The sequence below is a fragment of the Malus domestica genome, chromosome 05 (assembly GCF_042453785.1).
Source record: "Malus domestica chromosome 05, GDT2T_hap1".
NCBI classification, from domain to species: Eukaryota; Viridiplantae; Streptophyta; class Magnoliopsida; order Rosales; family Rosaceae; genus Malus; species Malus domestica.
The window spans coordinates 3,433,076-3,451,181 of NC_091665.1; the positions used below are offsets into that span (position 1 = coordinate 3,433,076).

The following is an 18,106-nucleotide window of genomic DNA, read 5'->3' on the forward strand; positions in this document are numbered from 1 at the left end:
ATATGCATGCACGACAGTAGAGATTGATGACTTGTGGTGATGGTGTTGTCAGATTGAGTAGGATCGTAAAAATTGATGATGGGGTTACAGTGTCCATGCCCTGTGAAAGACTACCGACTATATATATATATATATATATATATATATAAAAGGCGGATTGATGAATGGCGTGATGTCTGATGGCCTAGACCATATATATATATATATAATGGATGGTTGTTTAGATAAATATTATTTATTTAAAGCCAAGCATGCAGGTTATCTTGGGAATCTTAATGGGATAAAGCATGGCTACGGATAGGTTTTTGACAAAGAGATGAGAAGCCTAGGTGGACTAGAAATGTGATGTGATAAGCCTAGATGGACTGTTAAGTTTGAAAAGTCTTGGAACAAATCTCATGGCTCAGTTTGAAGGATAGCCCTGGTTTCTGGGTTCTAATACGGATCAACTTCAGGAATTAGAATTGCAATTGAACTCTGCAACATCATCTGACCGTGCAGAGCAAGTACTTCAGTGCTATAAATACAGATGCAGTGGCAATGAAAAGAGGACCTCCAATTTAACACACAAAACTGCCCTGCGCAAACTCTCTCAACAACTTTGAGATTTTTTATTTTCTCTTTTCGCTGACACATCTTCCGTTGGCATCAACAGCATTGTGAAAGCAACCGGTGATATCTTAAGTCGGCATAGATAGCTCTGTCACCGTAGAATCAGCCGGTCTCGCAGCATCTTCCGTTGGCATCAACAGCACTGCGGCGAGGACGGTTGATTACCTATCCAAGTCTCGGTCGAGAAGGATTTCTGAATCCTTATTGGTCGAGGTCATCTCATTAGTCTTCTCGGTAAAGTGAGGTGTTACAGTTATTACATTCGGCACATTGAAAGTTTGATATTGAACTTCGTAAGAATAGTAACCTTGTCTTCAGGTTAGAGAGCCCAAGAGGCCGAGACGTGTTCCTTTCTCGGCCGCAATCGCAAGACGCAGAAGTCAGCCGCGCACCCAACGCAACATTAACAAAATTTACTCCTCGGCCGAGCTCAGCCGACGAGTTGGCACGCCCCGCATTCACCGAAAGACGTAGTTAGCTTATAGATTACTCGGCCTGCGCGCCACGTAGGCTTGGTAGTTTTTAGGGTCAACACCGTGCAACGCCCTTCAAGTGCACTGAGGAACCCAATAGTGCCAATCTACCATGCCCATCATAAAAAACGTGGGGAAGAAGATGGGTTTTGGGTGGGGTAGGGGGGTTGCGAGGGAGGTAGGGGTGGGGTTTACATATCCCGACCCGGATTGTCCACTAGGACTCCGAATCGAGTTGTGTTGGCCGACACCTAGAAGATGACGAAGCCATAAAGTGTATTGATGTGGAATATGTGAATAAATTTAAACCTAAAAGTGCCTAAATACTAGAGTGCACTGTGAGCGAGAATGAATCCATTTCACACGTAACGTCAGAGCATAAGTAAAGTACAGTAGATTGGATTGAAAATCATACCATCGAAGGTAATCTCCAATACCAAGGTTTGACACAAATCCTCATCAATACGAAAACTCTGCTACTAGAACCTAGAGGGATAAAAAATAAGAGTGAGTGGGCCTGAAAATAAAGCTTTAATAAAGACCTTCTAAACATTATAACCCCTCACGGTAATACCTATTTAGTTTCCATAAAATCATACCACGTATAAGTATGAAATCAAATGTAATTCAACAGTAAATCCAGGAATATTCTAATCACTACATATCGGTAGCAGCATAATAAAATCAAGTGCTCATCAATCCATGGTAACACATGAGTCGGAGTTGCCTAACGCAACCTGTACAACTCATAGGCAACATGTACGACAGTGTCGAAGTTGTCGAAGTTGCCTGTTATTGCAACCTGTACGACAATGTCAAAGTTACCTATTATTGCAATTTGTACCACAATGTCGGAGTTGCCTATTATTGCAACATATACGACAGTGTCGGAGTTGCCTATTATTCCAACCTGTACGACAATGTCGGAGTTGCCTAAAACACAAATATAGTCATGCCATAACTCAATCATTTCAAATAACACCATACACTCACCTGAACTTACCTGCACGTCCCTCGTTCACCTTAGCACTTCAAAGCACTCACAACAATTATATGTAGGTAATATGCATATGGATATGCCATGATGCAATCTAAAACTCAACCATATCATATTATTTTAGAATATATAAATTTTATATTCGACATGGCATAAATTGCATAAATTAATTTAAAAGTGTTTGTGGAACTATCAATTATATATATATATATATATATATATATATATATATATATATATATATATACACGATAAAAAGGAAGAGACCCACTCACCTGAGATCCACATTATGACTCCCTAGTACGACTATTGAGACGTCACGAACAATCATCACCTGGAACAAATATTCAGTCACGTCTCAGAACTCTTATCAATAGAACACGTTACTTACATAAAACACATTCCAAGGACGTTCTAGAATGGTTTGAGACCCATTAACCAAAAGTCAACCGTCGGTCAAAGATCAACGGGTAGGGTCCACAACCCTACGTAACTCGATCCGGAAGATCTGCATCTAGGATTTCATATCCGTAACTTCTAAAAATCCATATTATGCTCAAAGAACTACATACTAAAATCTCATCGTGATCCGACGGTCGGATCTCCGCCAATTGCTAGAATTAGGTGGCGGTTAACAATTAATTTTACTAACTTAGAAATCTAATTCAGGAAGATCCGTACATCGGATTCTTGATCCGTAGGTTTCTATGCTCCTCAAATATTACGTACAATAATGTAATAAAGTTTGGTGACAATCCAACGGTTGGATCGTTGGTTGCTATAATATTCAAGTGGCGGACCTTAATGGAACTAGGTTCACATGACTGAATTTCATCAATCGGACTTCACACATGAAATTGGAGTATCAAATTTAGCCTAGGAATGTCAAGGGGTACCTCGGCCTATGCGCCACCACAGGTGGCGATCGGCCGCCCCGACTTGCCAACTATTTCTAAAAATTACCAAAATTTACAGGAATGAAGATCTCAAAGAGAGGAACAACTTTCATACCTGCCACGAAGTCCAAAAATGGACGGAAGATGGTCAATTTTGCCCACGAAGCCAGCGGGTGCCTACAACTTCCCAGCGTTGATTAGTCGTCTACGGTGATCCAACAGGGTCAAGGTTGGTCAGAATTTTCTCCTGGGATGATGGGCTACAAAGCCCGAGTGGTGGCATCGGCTATCGCTTTGTCGATTCGCCAAAAAATTGAAAAGGGTGGTTGGAGCACCGCGAGAGCCGCCAAATTTCATGGCCTCAAACCACCATATACTGTGGTTAATCAAGGCGGTTCTTAGGTGGGTTTTGTAGAGGGGAATAGGAGCTTCAAGATGGTGGTGGTGGCGTCGAAAAACTCCACCATAGTTGGTCGAAATCGGCCTTGGAAAATGGGTGATCGCGCAGGTTGTTTTGGGTTGAAAGGCTAACGGGAATGGAGGGGAAAAATCCTTCTTTTTCCTGATTGGCTGCTGCCTTCTTTCTCCAATTTTGATTGGTTGCTTGTCCTTTAATTTGATTGGTCCTTTAACCTTTTAACTTGATTGGTCAGTCTTCCCACAAGGTGGGAGTTTAATTTAATTAAAACTAAACTTTTTTAACCAATTTCGAACGTATGTAACTATACAGTTATAATCTTGACTCGCAAACGGCTTTCACCTATCTGTTCATACCAACGAGTACTATGAGGATACGCTAAAAGAATAAGTCATACACTCCTCTAGACGGTGGTAAACGGAAGTCAAAGTCCTTGCCTCTAGGGCATTTTCGTAAATTCATGCTTTTAAAATTAATAAAAACGTAAAATTAGGGACGGGTCGTCAAAGGGTGGGATGGGAGGTTTAGGTTGCAGGGAAGGTGGGGTAGGGGAGGAAGATGGGTTCTGTTTTTTTTTTTTTAATATTTAAATGAATAAAAATTTTATTTTTTTGCCACGTGGCACAACTGTGGCAGCCACGTCAACTCTTAACGTATTTATGGATAGAAAATGTAACAGATGTACTATATTGAAATAAAATAGTAGGTGAGGTATGAAAGTGAAATGTTTTGAAGATATTGTATGTGATTGTAATAGACCCCAAACCTGAGGTGGTAAAGTGTAATTTACCCTTTAAAAAACCACACGATAACTGCTCATAGCAATTTCAAAAATGACGCCACATTCATCCTCTCTCATTCCAAACAGTTTTGCCATTTTAGTTTGGATTATCTATTTGTTTTATTTTTAATTTGTTTTTGTTGCTTTATCATTTATCTCTCTCTCCTCTCCACAACTGCTTACTTTTAGAGGATAATTATCATGATTTTTTTATTTTAATTACCATGTTTTTTTTTCCAATGCAATTTCTGATAAGTTAAGTTCTTTTTTACATTTTTGTCCTCATTTTTTGGATTTTGATTGTAAAGGAAACATAGGGATATTCTTGATATTTTGGTATGATTCACCATTGTGGTGCTCTCGCCTTATATATAAAGATAAAAGAAAAGATGTTGAGGAAAATTCAGAGTTAGAAACAAGATTTGCTCTCACAAGCAAGAAGAGAGGTTCTCATAAAAGCGGTAGTGCAAACAGTACCAGTGTATTCGATGAATAGTTTCAAGTTCTCATTGTAATTATGTAGAGATTTTGAATCAATGCTAGCTAAATTTTGGTGGGAACAGAAAGATGAAGAAAGGAAAGTTCATTGGGTGAGCTGGAAATCTCTAGACTTACCTAAACAACAAGGTGGAATGGCCCCAGAAATCTTCAGGAGTTTAATTTTGCTTTGCTTGCAAAGCAATGTTGGCGTATAATTCATAAACATGAATCGCTATGGGTCAAAGTACTAAAGGATAGATAGTTTCCTAATACCTCATTCTTGAAAGCTAAAAAATGAAGCAATGCATCATAGGAGTGGGCAAGCATTATGGAAGGAAAAGAGGTATTATTGAAATGTGCTAATTGGCAGGTGAAGAATGGTAATTCAATCAGATTATGGAAAGATTGGTGGTTGCCCTCATTACCAATGAGACATCCAACCCCAATTGAAGATACTGAAATTGACATAAACCACAGAGTGAATTCTATAATATGCCAAGACATGGGAGAGTGGCAATTGGAATCAATAAGATCTTAAATTCCAGACCATAAGCAGGTGATGATAAAGGAGCTGCAAATTGGAATACCCAAAGCGAAGATAGGCTAATCTGGCCTACAGATAAAAAGAAAATTAGAATGTGAAGTCGGGGTATCATGGCTACATGACAACGAAATCAGGAATAAACCCCGCCATCCTTCATAATTGCTGATAAGCAATCAAGTATGGAAATTAATTTGAAAATTAGAGGCTCCCCCAAAATTAGAAACTTCACTTGGAGGGTTATGAGAGGGGCTATTGCTACAAGAGCAAATCTTAAAAAAAATATAAAAAAAAGCACTTATCAAACGCTCCAATATGTCCTCTTGCAATAAGCAGGAGGAGGTCGTTGAACACATGTTCCTGCTTTGTCCATGAGTGGATCAGATCTAGTTCTGGGGACAACTTAATTATAAGGTGAATAAAAATGAGATTACAACTTTTGGGGAATGGTTAAATACTTTATTATGTGCTGATATGAGAAACAAAAAGGAGAAAGCAAATATTATGGCCCAAATTGCTTGTACTTGTTCGCAAATATGGAAAACTAGATGTAATTTAATTTTCAATCATAAAGCTATTTTGCCAATGCAGGTTATACAGGCTATATCTTGTGCTTATGGAACATATTTGAAGGCTAAGAAGAGAATCATCAAAATCAAAATATTGGGACACAAAGAAAAGGTTGGTCACCTCCTGAACATCCTTCCTTTAAAGTACATGTTGATGCAAGCTGGAACTAAACAAGCTTGTGCAGGGATTATGGTAAATTACTGGACAAAATACGGAGAGACAACTCCATTACTATTTAATAAGAATGTGAAAAAATGGACCTATAGTACAAATCGTCAAATGATGTTGAACCCAAAAGGTTTTATATAGGTATTTGTAACACAGTGAAATTCATTCACATGATATGACACAAGGTTCCTAGTTGAAATCTAAAATCTTAATACTCTTGTAAACATGATTTTTCATTGTAAAACTTGTTCATTTCAGAGGAGAACTATATATTATACAAAGGCTTATGAAATACCATAAGCGTATTTCCATAAGCAAATTCCTCAAGTATACATAGAAGCAAATTGCTTTGTATAAATTCCAAAGGAGAATATGTCATGAAGTGTAGGAAATCTCTGAAGGATTTAAATTGCTTAAAGTAAGCACTGAAAGGGTAAAGCAAAAATGATGTACTCAATAGCAATGGATGGTATAAATTGCCTTATTGAGTACCATCATTATGATATTGTGGCAACATACTAAATATCTTGCAAGAGTTGCTATTAAGATAAGACTCCTGAAGAGTCTAGAAAAATATAAAGTGTTGAAAGGAATATTGTCTCGTGCTTTAGATCGAACCATATACCAACTCGATTGGCTTTTTATTCAAAATGGTCCATGAGATTTGCATCATCCATAAGTTTGGTCCCTGATATTTAAAATCAATAGAAGTAGTCCTTGAAATTGTCCACCATCCATGATTTTGGTCCTTCTGCTGAAGCTTTTGACCGGAAGTTTAGACAATTTTCAAAACTTCGTAACTCAATCGTTTCTTAACCAAATTCGAATTGTAATATATCAAAATGAAGATAGGAAAGTGTAGAATAAGATTATATCTATTTGGAAGCCCAATGATTGCCGAAGATCGTCAGAAACTAGCCTCAAAGTTGACTGGTCCGAGGGAAAACTGGAAAATTTACCGGAAACTCGCCGAAAATTGAGTAAAGTTTAAACGTTTATAACTTCTTCAATACTCAACAAAATTAAGTGATTCAAAAACAAAAATCATACTTCTCGACGAGACGAAGAGAATGATACCTTTTTTCAACGGCTAACTCACCGTGGTTTGGCCGGAAATGGCTCGAAAGTGCAGCAACTTTCGAGCCATTTTCCAGCCAAACCACGGCGATTTAGCCGTTGAAAAAAGGTATCATTCTCTTCGTCTCGTCAAGAAGTATGATTTTTGTTTTTGAATCACTTAATTTTGTTGAGTATTGAAGAAGTTATAAATGTTTAAAGTTTACCCAGTTTCCAGTGAGTTTTCAAATTTTCCCTCGGACCTGTCAATTTTGAGGCTATTTTCTGACCATCTCTGGCAACCATTAGGCTTCCAAATAGATATAATCTTATTCTATACTTTCCTATCTTCATTTTGATATATTACGGGTCGAATTTGGTTAAAAACGATTGAGTTACGAAGCTTTGAAAATTGCCCAAACTTCCGGCCAAAAGCTTCAGTGGAACGACCAAAATCATGGATGGTGGACAATCTCAGGGACTACTTCTATTGATTTTAAATCTCAGGGACCAAATTTATGGATGATGCAAATCTCAGGAACCATTTTGAATAAAAAGCCCAACTCGATTCATATCAATCAAAATGTTTGTGATATTAAAGGACCATATGGATTGAAGATTATAAGTTGAACACTCAAATGATTAACCAATATTTAGACACTATGAAAGATCATTCATTCTCGTGAGGGAAACGATGAGTTAATATTTGATCCAGAAGTACCACATCTTAGTGAAGTGTGTGCCTTACTATATCTAGTACAGTACACTAAATCAAATGTTATATTTCCAATGAAGCACAATACCAACATATGAGTTTTAAGAATGAAGTAAAGTTTATCTATTGATATCTCTAAGAAATTATGGAAATGTGCTTGTTGTATTCAAAGAACTTGCTAATAGCCATGGTCTTATTGGGCAAACAAAATTTAAAATCTCTCTAGCCTACATTCAAATCGCTTTCAGAAATTTACAAATGGAAACAGATTGATCCTACAATGATCAAGAAAGCAAGCATTCATTGCTACATCTTCATATCTCTTAGAAATACATGTGTTTGATAAAGACTTGTGACTCATTAAAATTTGGAGCGCATGTGATCCACTTTCAAAAGAAAACACTCCACCTATCATGCATGGTATCAAATTATATCAACCTTTTAATCAGTCAAATTGAAGAATTCGAAATCAGAAGGAGATACCCATCAGGGGGAGCATCCAAAACAGATCAAGATTTTAACGAGGCAATCGATATTGATATATGGTCATCCAAGGGTGTAAATATGGATGTCCATTATTTGGTTTGAGTAGATGACTTCATGCATGTGCAAGCAATGGCATCATGCATGTGTAAGCAATGATGTCATTACCGATTCATTTGCCTATATAATGAAGGCCAATGCCACCAGCAAAAAAAAAGAAACGGAAAAGAGAACAGGAAAGAATAGAGAGAAAAGGGAAGAAAAAAAAAGAGAAATATAACAATAAGCTATAAGGCTAGAGAGGGGAGAAAAATAGTGAATGTTGTCTTTGTACTCCTATTATTTTAGATAATGAGAGAAAATACTATTGTTGCCCTGAGGATGCAGGCACACTTGCCAAACCTCATAAATATTGTATCTTATTTACTTTATGTTCCTCTGCACACATATCCTCAATTTCACAACAAATTCTTGATTCTTGTTAGTTCTTTTTTTTTCTTCAAGAACGGGGAATACAAGCCAAAATGCAAACCACAAAACAACAAGAGACACAAAACAAGTTCGAGAAACTCTAACAGTGTCTTCAACGAGAGCTAATCTAATCCAAACAGGAGGCTTATCAAATACAAAACCGCTAATATTCATATTAAAATTTCAGTTAGCCTGACGAATCCGCCACAATATTTTTCTCTCTATAAATGTGTTTCAACTCACACCTTCTCAGTTGTCTCATCATTAATTTGAAGCTATATATGCTTAACTGTGTCCAGAGAATGAAAATTATCAACTTGGGTTTGTTTCAACAACACAACAATAGCCTTGAAATCCATCTCAATGCTAAGATCAGTAACACTTATCAAAAGCAAGTTGTAAACCAAAGTATAAACTCCATAGTTCAACATCACAAACCCGCCCTTGCTCCAAATGAACAGCAAAGCCTCCTAACCAAAGCCATTATGATCCATCCACGTTTAGCTTACAAGTTTACAACAACCTATATTAAGATGATACTAAGAAAGAGAAATTTGTCTCTTCACATGTTTAACGAAAGAATTTACAAAAGCCTTCATCCATTCAGCCACATCTCCTACAATGATCGCTTTTTTGGATCAACAGGCATGACAAAATTGACATAAAAAATTTGCTTACTTCTCCATTTCCAAATATGCCAGCATCCAGTCCTTAAAATCAAGATTCTGGGCTTTCCTCGGTTGCCTTGAAACTCTCATAACTTTCCAAATACACAGGTATGGGACAACCTTTGAAAATATGAGCAATGGATTCAATTGGTCCGCAACAAGTATTACAAGAAGGATTAGATATTAAATTTCTTCTAACTTACTGCTCAAAGATAAAGCAATTTCCCTTTACTCATCAACCAAAGAAAAACTTTTAGCTTAGGTGGAACATTAATTTTCCAAATAGAATCCACAAGTATCAGACCAATCCTCTCCATTACGAAAAATGTTATAAGTTGACTTGCCTGTGGAAATTCCATTAAAAGCACATATCCAAATAATTTTATCCACACCTGCACCAGTAGTACTAGCAGACTAACACATAATTTTTTGAACCATATCCTATGGCAACATATATCTGAGTTATTAAAATTCCACCAACCATTATTTAAAAACTCTGAGACAACATAATCACCATTGGAGACATTAGCAGCATCAATAGTTTCAATTAAAGGGACATTTAAAATCCATATATCCTTCCAAAACTTCACTCTCTCACCATTACCATTCTGCAAATCAGGCATTTTTAAGAAGATTAGCTCCATACAGAATCTCTTTCCAAATATAAGAACACTCAGTTCTTTGATGAATTTTGAGGTTTAAAATGGAAGAACCTTTCAAATACTTGACTTGATAAATTTGAGACCAAAGACCAGACTCCTTAGCATGAATTCTCCACCCCAACTTGGCCAACCTACTTCATTACACTAGCTCTTAATCCCCAAACAATAATGTCACCATGAGGCAACCATTTCCTATGCAAGAAAGTCCTACCTGCGAATTCATCCCAAATTCCTATTGAGAACCAGAAACTGCAAAGAAAAAACGAGGAGAGAGTTTCACTAGAAGATATTCTTCTTATACAAGCTTGGCTTGCAACTAGCATCGATGTTGTGCATGGAAATGACCAACGAAAGACTACATATTGGGGTCGAATAGTTAAGTATTACATGAAGTACAAGACATTTGAAAGAGGGCGAGATGATAGATCACTAATCCAGCGGTGGGGAACTATTAACCATTCTGTTAACATTGGCTTGCTGAAGAAATGAAATCTTTCAAATAGACTTGGAATGTTCTCAGTCTGACCTTCGTTTCCTAATAAAAAAGAACCTGAAAATAACAGTACAAAAAACATGCCATGTAGAAATCAGACTACTCAATCTTAAAGAAGAAAGTTCAAAGTTAGTTAACCAAATCTAAACATGACCATATATAATGATCTAACTAAATACAAACATGATCATATATAATTATGACCTATGTTTGTAAAATCAATCTACCGCCAGATTAATATGGTCAATAGTGTACTAAGGAATCTTATATAAATTAGTAGAGAAGAACTTGAATAGGATGAGTAAACTATCATGCTGCCTTCCATGTCAATAAAACAATGATATTGTTTGGGCCGAGATTTATTTTCGACCCGGAAGGCCTTACGAAACGGTTACCGTGGATCGTTTAATTCATGGGCTTCCTAATCTAGGTCAGTCAAGTCATGCTGTGAGACGAGTAATCGAATCCTGGCGCAATAAGGAGTCTCGGCGAGATATGGATATTGATAACCCGAAAGTGAATCTGGCTTGATAAAGGACTGGGTTCAAAGTCTTAGTGAAAATAGGACTGGTCAGGATGGTGTTTGATTAGAAGAAGAAATCCTAATCCGAGTAGGGTTTTAACTCGATCTAGACAGTACCTGATGCTATAAATAGAGGAGGCTATACATCGTTCAAACCCCCTTCAATTCAACACACAACTGCCCTGCGCAAATTCTCTCAACAACCTTGAGACTTTTTTTCCTTTTCTTCTTTCGCCAACACACCTTCAGTTTGGATAAACAGCACTGTGAAGGCAACCGGTGATATCTTCAACCAGCATAGACAGCACTGTCACCGTAGAACCAGCCAGTCTCGCAGCATCTTCAGTCGACATAGATAGCACTACGTCGAGGGTGACTAGTTATCTATCCAAGTCTCGGTCAAAAAGGATTCCCGAATCTTTATTGGTTGAGGTCATCTTATTAGCCTTCTCGGCGAAGTGAGGTGTTACATTTTATTAGGCTCGGCACATTGCACGCCGAGTTAGTTTATGATTGGATACTCTCAAGTGGGATTTAGAGTTCGGCATTCTGACGGCCGAACCACGTTTATTGTTAAGACATATATCCGTTTTGAGTATTTGTGCCCTTACACTTTGGTGTCGATTCGGCGTGAGTTTACTCTAACGAATACCATCACTGTGACCGAATCCGACGACGACGATTTGTGAGCTTCGTAAGAATAGTAACCTTGTCTTCAGGTTCTAGAACCTGAAGGCCGAGAGTGTTCCTTCCTCGGCCCGAGTCGCGAGATTTGAAGTCAGCAGAGCACCCAACGCAACATCAACAAATTTTACTCCTTGGCCGAGCTTGGCCGACGAGTTGGCACGCCCCGCATTCAACCAAAGGACGTAGTTAGCTCATAGATTACTCGGTCTGCGCGCCACGTAGGCTTGGTAGTTTTTAGGGTCAAGATGAAAACTTATACTTGTCTTTACTTCATTAGCGTGGGAAGCCATCGTGATGGTGTAACCTGCTATGTATGCCCTCTTTATCTTGAATAATTGAGAGACTACGCCAAGCTATTTAGACTTTGATGATTAACTGTTGGATCGCTGCGTTTGAATATCTCCCTTCAAAATTAACATGATGAATCGTATGAGGTAGTCTTAAAGCAAATGTCTCAACCTTCAAAATAGAAATAAAAACCAAGAGGAACGAACCGATTATCTAATGGTATGAACATTAGAATTTCCTTCAGAAGCAGCATAGCCATTAGGTCTAACATTCCTATCAAAGTTTATTTTTATATAGTTAATTTGTTTGGAGAGGAGTCCACATCATATTGTTTAGAGTTTTTTTTGTTTTCCATTTTTTAAGTCCAACCATTTTCGAGTTGTTGGAAGCATTATCCACTGTAAGCCTCGAGCCATTCCCTTTGGTACAACCACTTTTAAAACCACCATGAGCAGCTACTTGAACTACCATATTCATAGCCTTAACAACCACTACAGAAACTTCACCAAAACGCCTCTTAAAGCCCAAACTTTAATCAAATACAAGGGAGTTTCATGCATACGATCTCTTGCTAAACTTGTGGGTCCTTAGTTTTCAAACCACACGCCCTTGAAGCCAAGCCTAATATTTATGATTTACGAGTACTTTCCATTAAAACTGTACAGAGGAGAACATAGCTAGATAGATCATAGATGTTCCTTCATGTTGAGATACATTAGATAATACTTAATTAATTATACGAATCACGAAGACAATTTTGCTTATCATAACAACCAAATACAATTTGCACATATTTACATCAATAGGAATACTGGAATCTTTGACTTATGGCTGTACACATTAATTCTGCTTTGTTTACGTGTGTACCTCAGTTAGATTTCAACCTATCCAAGTGATAAAATTTCTGCAAAACAAAGTATAATCAAACATGTAAAACACACAAGTTAGCCAAAGAAGGAAAAAAAAGCAGCAGCATTGGGTAAGCGTTGGGTTGTCGAATAGTTTACCAGAATCGAGTGGATTTGTTCCAGATAAGGCACAAGTAAGGAAACTAAGGTCTCTATTTCCAGCTTCAAGTCGTCATAGTTTTCATCTTTTGCCATGAGGCTACTAATGAATGTTTCATTGTCTGGCACTAGCATTAGAGCTACCTGCATACAGTATATTTGTTAGTACTCCAAGTAGAATTTGATATTGCTCCATGTGATAACATAACGTATGTGCCATGGGTTTGTTAAATTTTAAGTTTCAACTATTCATGGTCCTTCTAAAAGAAACAAGCTTATATCATGTGGCAAGCATGGTCTTAGACTTAATACAAGACATCAACGCTTCACGCGGTGTTAACATCCTTTTGTTGAACCTAATGAATAGCTAGATAAGTTGCTTAAGTTTGGGACAATAATAGTGGAATAAATAATGAATAGCTATCTAGCTTTTGAAAAAAAGAAGAGAATAATACTTTAGAAGCAGCTGATGAAATCCATCTATGCCATGGCTTCAAAGTAATGGTATAAGACTCTTCCACTGCCTGCTTCATATTTTTCCCGGGATCTCTTACTAAATTTTGCAATAAGGCCACTGTAAAATCTAGGGATCTGAATGTAGAACAAACCAATTAATTTATAACGAAAATGAAGCATCTTATACAACAAGTAGTTGATACATCCAAGAAATATATAGTGCCAATTATGCACCTAAACAAGGGTTTAGGTACTATAAGGTTATTAGCATTAGCAATGAAAGCGAACTTTGATGGCATAAGTAAAGTCTAACTCAAAAATGTAAAAGTGGGGCCGCTTGGTGAATTCTAAATAATTGAATACTTATACAATTCGTCGTTTACTATTAAAGTTTAGTGGTATTCCTTCACTTGTAATAAATATATTTAAGATTTAAATCTCGTGAATAGCGTGTTCATAACCAATTAATTCCTCCACCACTTAATATAAATATATTGTTGTATTAGAAAAAAATAACTGTACAACTGAATGACATAAGTTATTGGGGTTGTTTAGTTCCCGGGGTGGTGTGAGCATTGAGGCTGAGATAGTTTGTACCATTGTTAACTTTAAAGTTTGGAAGCGTACACGTAATTGATATAAACTTACGAACAAAAAGCAGAGAGCATGTTGAATGCGAAATATATTATGGATGTAACCTAAAGCTATATAGACCAATCGTTGTTTATTTCTGAAAGAAAAAGAACTAGCCAATATTTGTGTGTATTGAGCAGTTTGATAATAAATTTGTATTTAATTTTTAGTTTTAGTTTTTCTTTTTGTGAAAACTAAACTTGTTTTGTAATTGTTTTCAGTTTTAATAAAAACAAAAAACTGGCATCCTCTTTTGTGAGTTACCAAAAGTTGACATGATTTTCGTTTTCAGTTTTCATTTTATTTAAAAACTAAAAGCAATTACCAAACAAGTTTTATTTATGTAAGAAACTAATAGATGTTTGTGTTAAAATTAAGTTGATTTTGATTTACTTATCACCGAAAATCGAATGGCTAGTAGTAAAGTAGAGTTAAAATTAAAGGTTAATCTCAGTTAATATCATGACTTTCAATATTTGGTACATGAAATTTTTTTCATTCTAAAGTCATATCTCAAGTTTTAATTTTGAGACAGTTTCATACATCTGTTAAGTTTTCTATTAGAACTTCTGTTAACTGATAACGTGGCGCTCACGTAAACAATAATTGATCGCTACGTGTCAATATAAACCCACTTCAATATTAAAAAATTAAAAAAATACAAAATAAGAAAAAACCCACCCCGTCTTCTACCTCCCCAACCCCCTCCCCTCCTTCTTCCCTCTGCAACCGGCGCCCACTTCAGGGTTGTATACCCACTAATTCTCTCTCTTCCTTACCCTCTCTCTCTCTGCCCCTCATGTCTTCTCTCTCTTTCATCATTTCACGCTGCAACAACGGCATCGTTGGCTCCATCATCGTCCGCAAGCTCCAAGCCCTAGATTTCACCAACCTCGTCCTCTGCACCAGCTCAGAACTCGACCTCACCCTCCAAGCCAACGTTCAGTTCTTCTTCACCGTCGAAATACGCTAACTCATAATCCTCCTGGCGGATTTCATCGCCGTCAATTGCAGTGTATGTAGGTTTTGCCCTTGCTTGCATCCTGGCTTCGAAGTTAGCCAAATCCACCCTCTGAATGTGTAATTCCAGGAGCACCGGGCACACCAGGAGGAAAATTGAAAAGGCCATGAAAGCTAGCCATATCCATTCTCCAAGATCCTTTGTATTTGCCTCCAAGATGGAACAACCCTGACCGCCAATCAAGTGGAGTTCATCTATAATAAAAGACTAACCTTTTGAATCAATTTCCATCTTCCATCTTTCAATTTCCATTTTTTAATCAATTTCCAATTTTGTTGAATTGAGCAAAGGTTTGGGCTCGGAAGTCAAAGAAAGCTGCGAATGGGTGAAGAATCTGAGTATTGCTCCTCTGTGATTTCCGACGGGGCAGAGGAACACACGACAAATACCCATTCATGGTCACGAGCACCGCTGATCTGAGCTACGCGTCCTAAGGGTTGACTGAAGTTGCGAGTTGGTGGGGCGGTTTTGATTGGTGGGATGTTGAAGTTTTTGTTGGAGGGTGGCAAAATTGTTGGATCTTGGTGGTGGAGGTGGTGGTGGTGGTGGTTGTTGTGGTGGGCAGCGGCTGTGGGTTTGGGGGAGGACTGGTGAGTGACAGTTTCTGGGAGGTGAGACTTTCGGGGTTGTCGGGATTTGAGTCGCCACCGCCGGGAAGTCTAGCACAGCCCAGAAACTTTTTTTATTTTTTTTATAATTTTTTTTTTTTTTATTTTTTTTAATATTTATGTGGGCTCCATTACACGTAGCGCCTAGTCACTGTCCACATGAACGCCACGTCATCACTTAACGGTTGATTTAACAGCAAACTTAACAGATGTATAAAAATATTTCAAAATTATGACTTTATATACTACTCTGAGATAAAAAAGTTTCATGTATTAAATGTTAGAAAACCAATAAACCTCGTAATGATAAACTGAGATTAATCTTAAAATTAAATACAACTTATAAGTTTTGTTTATCACATAATAATCAGGCAGGCAACAGCAGAGCAACACCATATCACCCACCGGGAAATCCAAGATCGTCAGGTTGGGAAGACGGTGGGGTAGGTAATACAACTTATATCAAGTAGTTCTATTTTTAAATACTTCAAGGTTTTGTATCATAAAACTTCACACATACTGAATCACACATGTGTTTAAGTTGATCAGGACAATATTAATATTGATTACCGATGAGTTAATTATTAGTCAACTCTCTAAAATCTTGGTATGAACTATTAAATTTGGAATAAATAAGGGCCCATTTAGATTTACGATTTCAAATCTAGGGATTATATATATGACGTTATAAGATAATATTTTTTTTTAGATTATATAATCCATGGAGATTGGGACAAGAAGGAAATAAAGAACAAAAATGAATTTCAAAATGATTCCCTTCATACAGTCATTTTAACTGCATTCTATATAATTTCAAAATTTTGGGAAACATTTAGCTTTATGGTTAAATCGAAACTATATCTTTTAAATTCCTCCGTCCAAATGGAGAAGGTTCTCGGTGTTTGTAAAACTCAATAATAATATCATTCATGTCTCACATAGTCAAGGGCAAACAAAGTAATTAAATATATTTGTTTAATTACCTGGTGATGAGCCAATTAAATAATTACCTGGTGAGCCAAACAAAGGCTCTACTACAACTGGTAACGTTTCTAGCAATGCCTTCTGTCGTCTCGTTTTTCAACATGTCAACCATATTTGAATATGTTGGAGGATCTGATTCATGTTTCGTTTCCAACCTCTACACAGATAAGAATTGGTAAAATGGTTACTAAAAAAAGATTAATCAATCCCTTGATTGATTAATTAGTTCAAATTGCCAATTAATTATGTAATGATATAATCGAGAGCAATATTACATGAAAAGTCAAAGGGAGGTAGAGTGGACTTAAGAAAGAAATTTTCACATTGGAAATCCATTGCTATTGGATAAGAATGCTTTATTCAGACACTTGAAGCATGTGAAGCATCTTGGTTTTCTTTGTAATTATTACTACATGAAGGTCCTAGAAGGAACAAAATCACGTTTTCTTGCAATGCATATATAAGAACAATATTCTATACGTGTGTATAAATTGTTCATAAATAGATACTGACTGAATACACTTACTACAATACATATGCACATATATAAATGCTAAGATTGGTTTTCTTTGTAATTATTACCCGAATATTTTGATGGACATCTTGGCTTAGAACAGCCATTGTTGGTCCTATTTTATCTGCAAAAGGGCAGAAACAACTGTAAGTGGTATTTGATTATGGCAGGTTGCGTGTGTGCGCACGCGTCTTTCAAAGCATCAAAGACAATCTCCATTGAAGTTATACTGACTGAATATACTTTCTCAAAGTTAAAAGTAAACCCTAGAACCTAAAAAGGAGAGAACAAATATTCTTTGATCCGATCATACGAGAGAGAGAGAGAGAGAGAGAGAGAGACCAAGAACTTGAAGAATCAAGGTGCAGAGAGAAAGAAAAGGCCTGGTGGGAATATGGGCAGCCTCGTGAGCATGATCACCACCACCATTTTCAGCCGCTGGGACCAGTATACCACCTTTAACTTTGACCATAACGGAGAGTTCTTCAATGGCACATCTAATCTCTGATCCCATGTTCTGATCCATTAACTTCCTTTTCATTCTAATTAGGTTTTCTTGGTTCCAACTTCACAGTGGCTGCCGAAATCTTGGATTTATAGAGAGAGAGAGAGAGAGAGAGAGAGAGAGCTTCGAACTATATGTTTGCATCATTGTCGACGTATTCTTCTTGTTTAATTAGGACTTGGTGATGGGTCACGCCATATATGCCCCCCAATTATTTGTTAATTAATTGTTACTGGATATAGACTAGTGTTGATGAGAGCATGACCAGCTTTCATTGATAATTGTTATTATTAATTTGTTTCTATATATCCTATGGTATCAGATGTATTTCTGTGTATTGAATTGCTCCTCTTATATGGATTCCTCATTGATGGCGACCTTAATTTTGACCTGTGA

General features: G+C 37.1%; 1 protein-coding gene across 1 annotated transcript; it reads right to left on the reverse strand.

The window, feature by feature from the left end:
- Positions 1 to 12,609: 12,609 nt before the first annotated feature.
- LOC103402178 (glycolipid transfer protein 3) lies at positions 12,610 to 17,863 on the reverse strand. Its single transcript, XM_008340917.4, has 6 exons — positions 17,548 to 17,863; positions 17,274 to 17,329; positions 16,718 to 16,848; positions 13,445 to 13,580; positions 12,990 to 13,133; positions 12,610 to 12,886 (listed from the first exon to the last, which is right to left on the reverse strand). The coding sequence occupies exons 1-6, from the start codon at positions 17,744 to 17,746 to the stop codon at positions 12,851 to 12,853; spliced, it is 702 nt and encodes a 233-aa protein (XP_008339139.1). The 5' UTR covers positions 17,747 to 17,863; the 3' UTR covers positions 12,610 to 12,850.
- Positions 17,864 to 18,106: the final 243 nt, after the last annotated feature.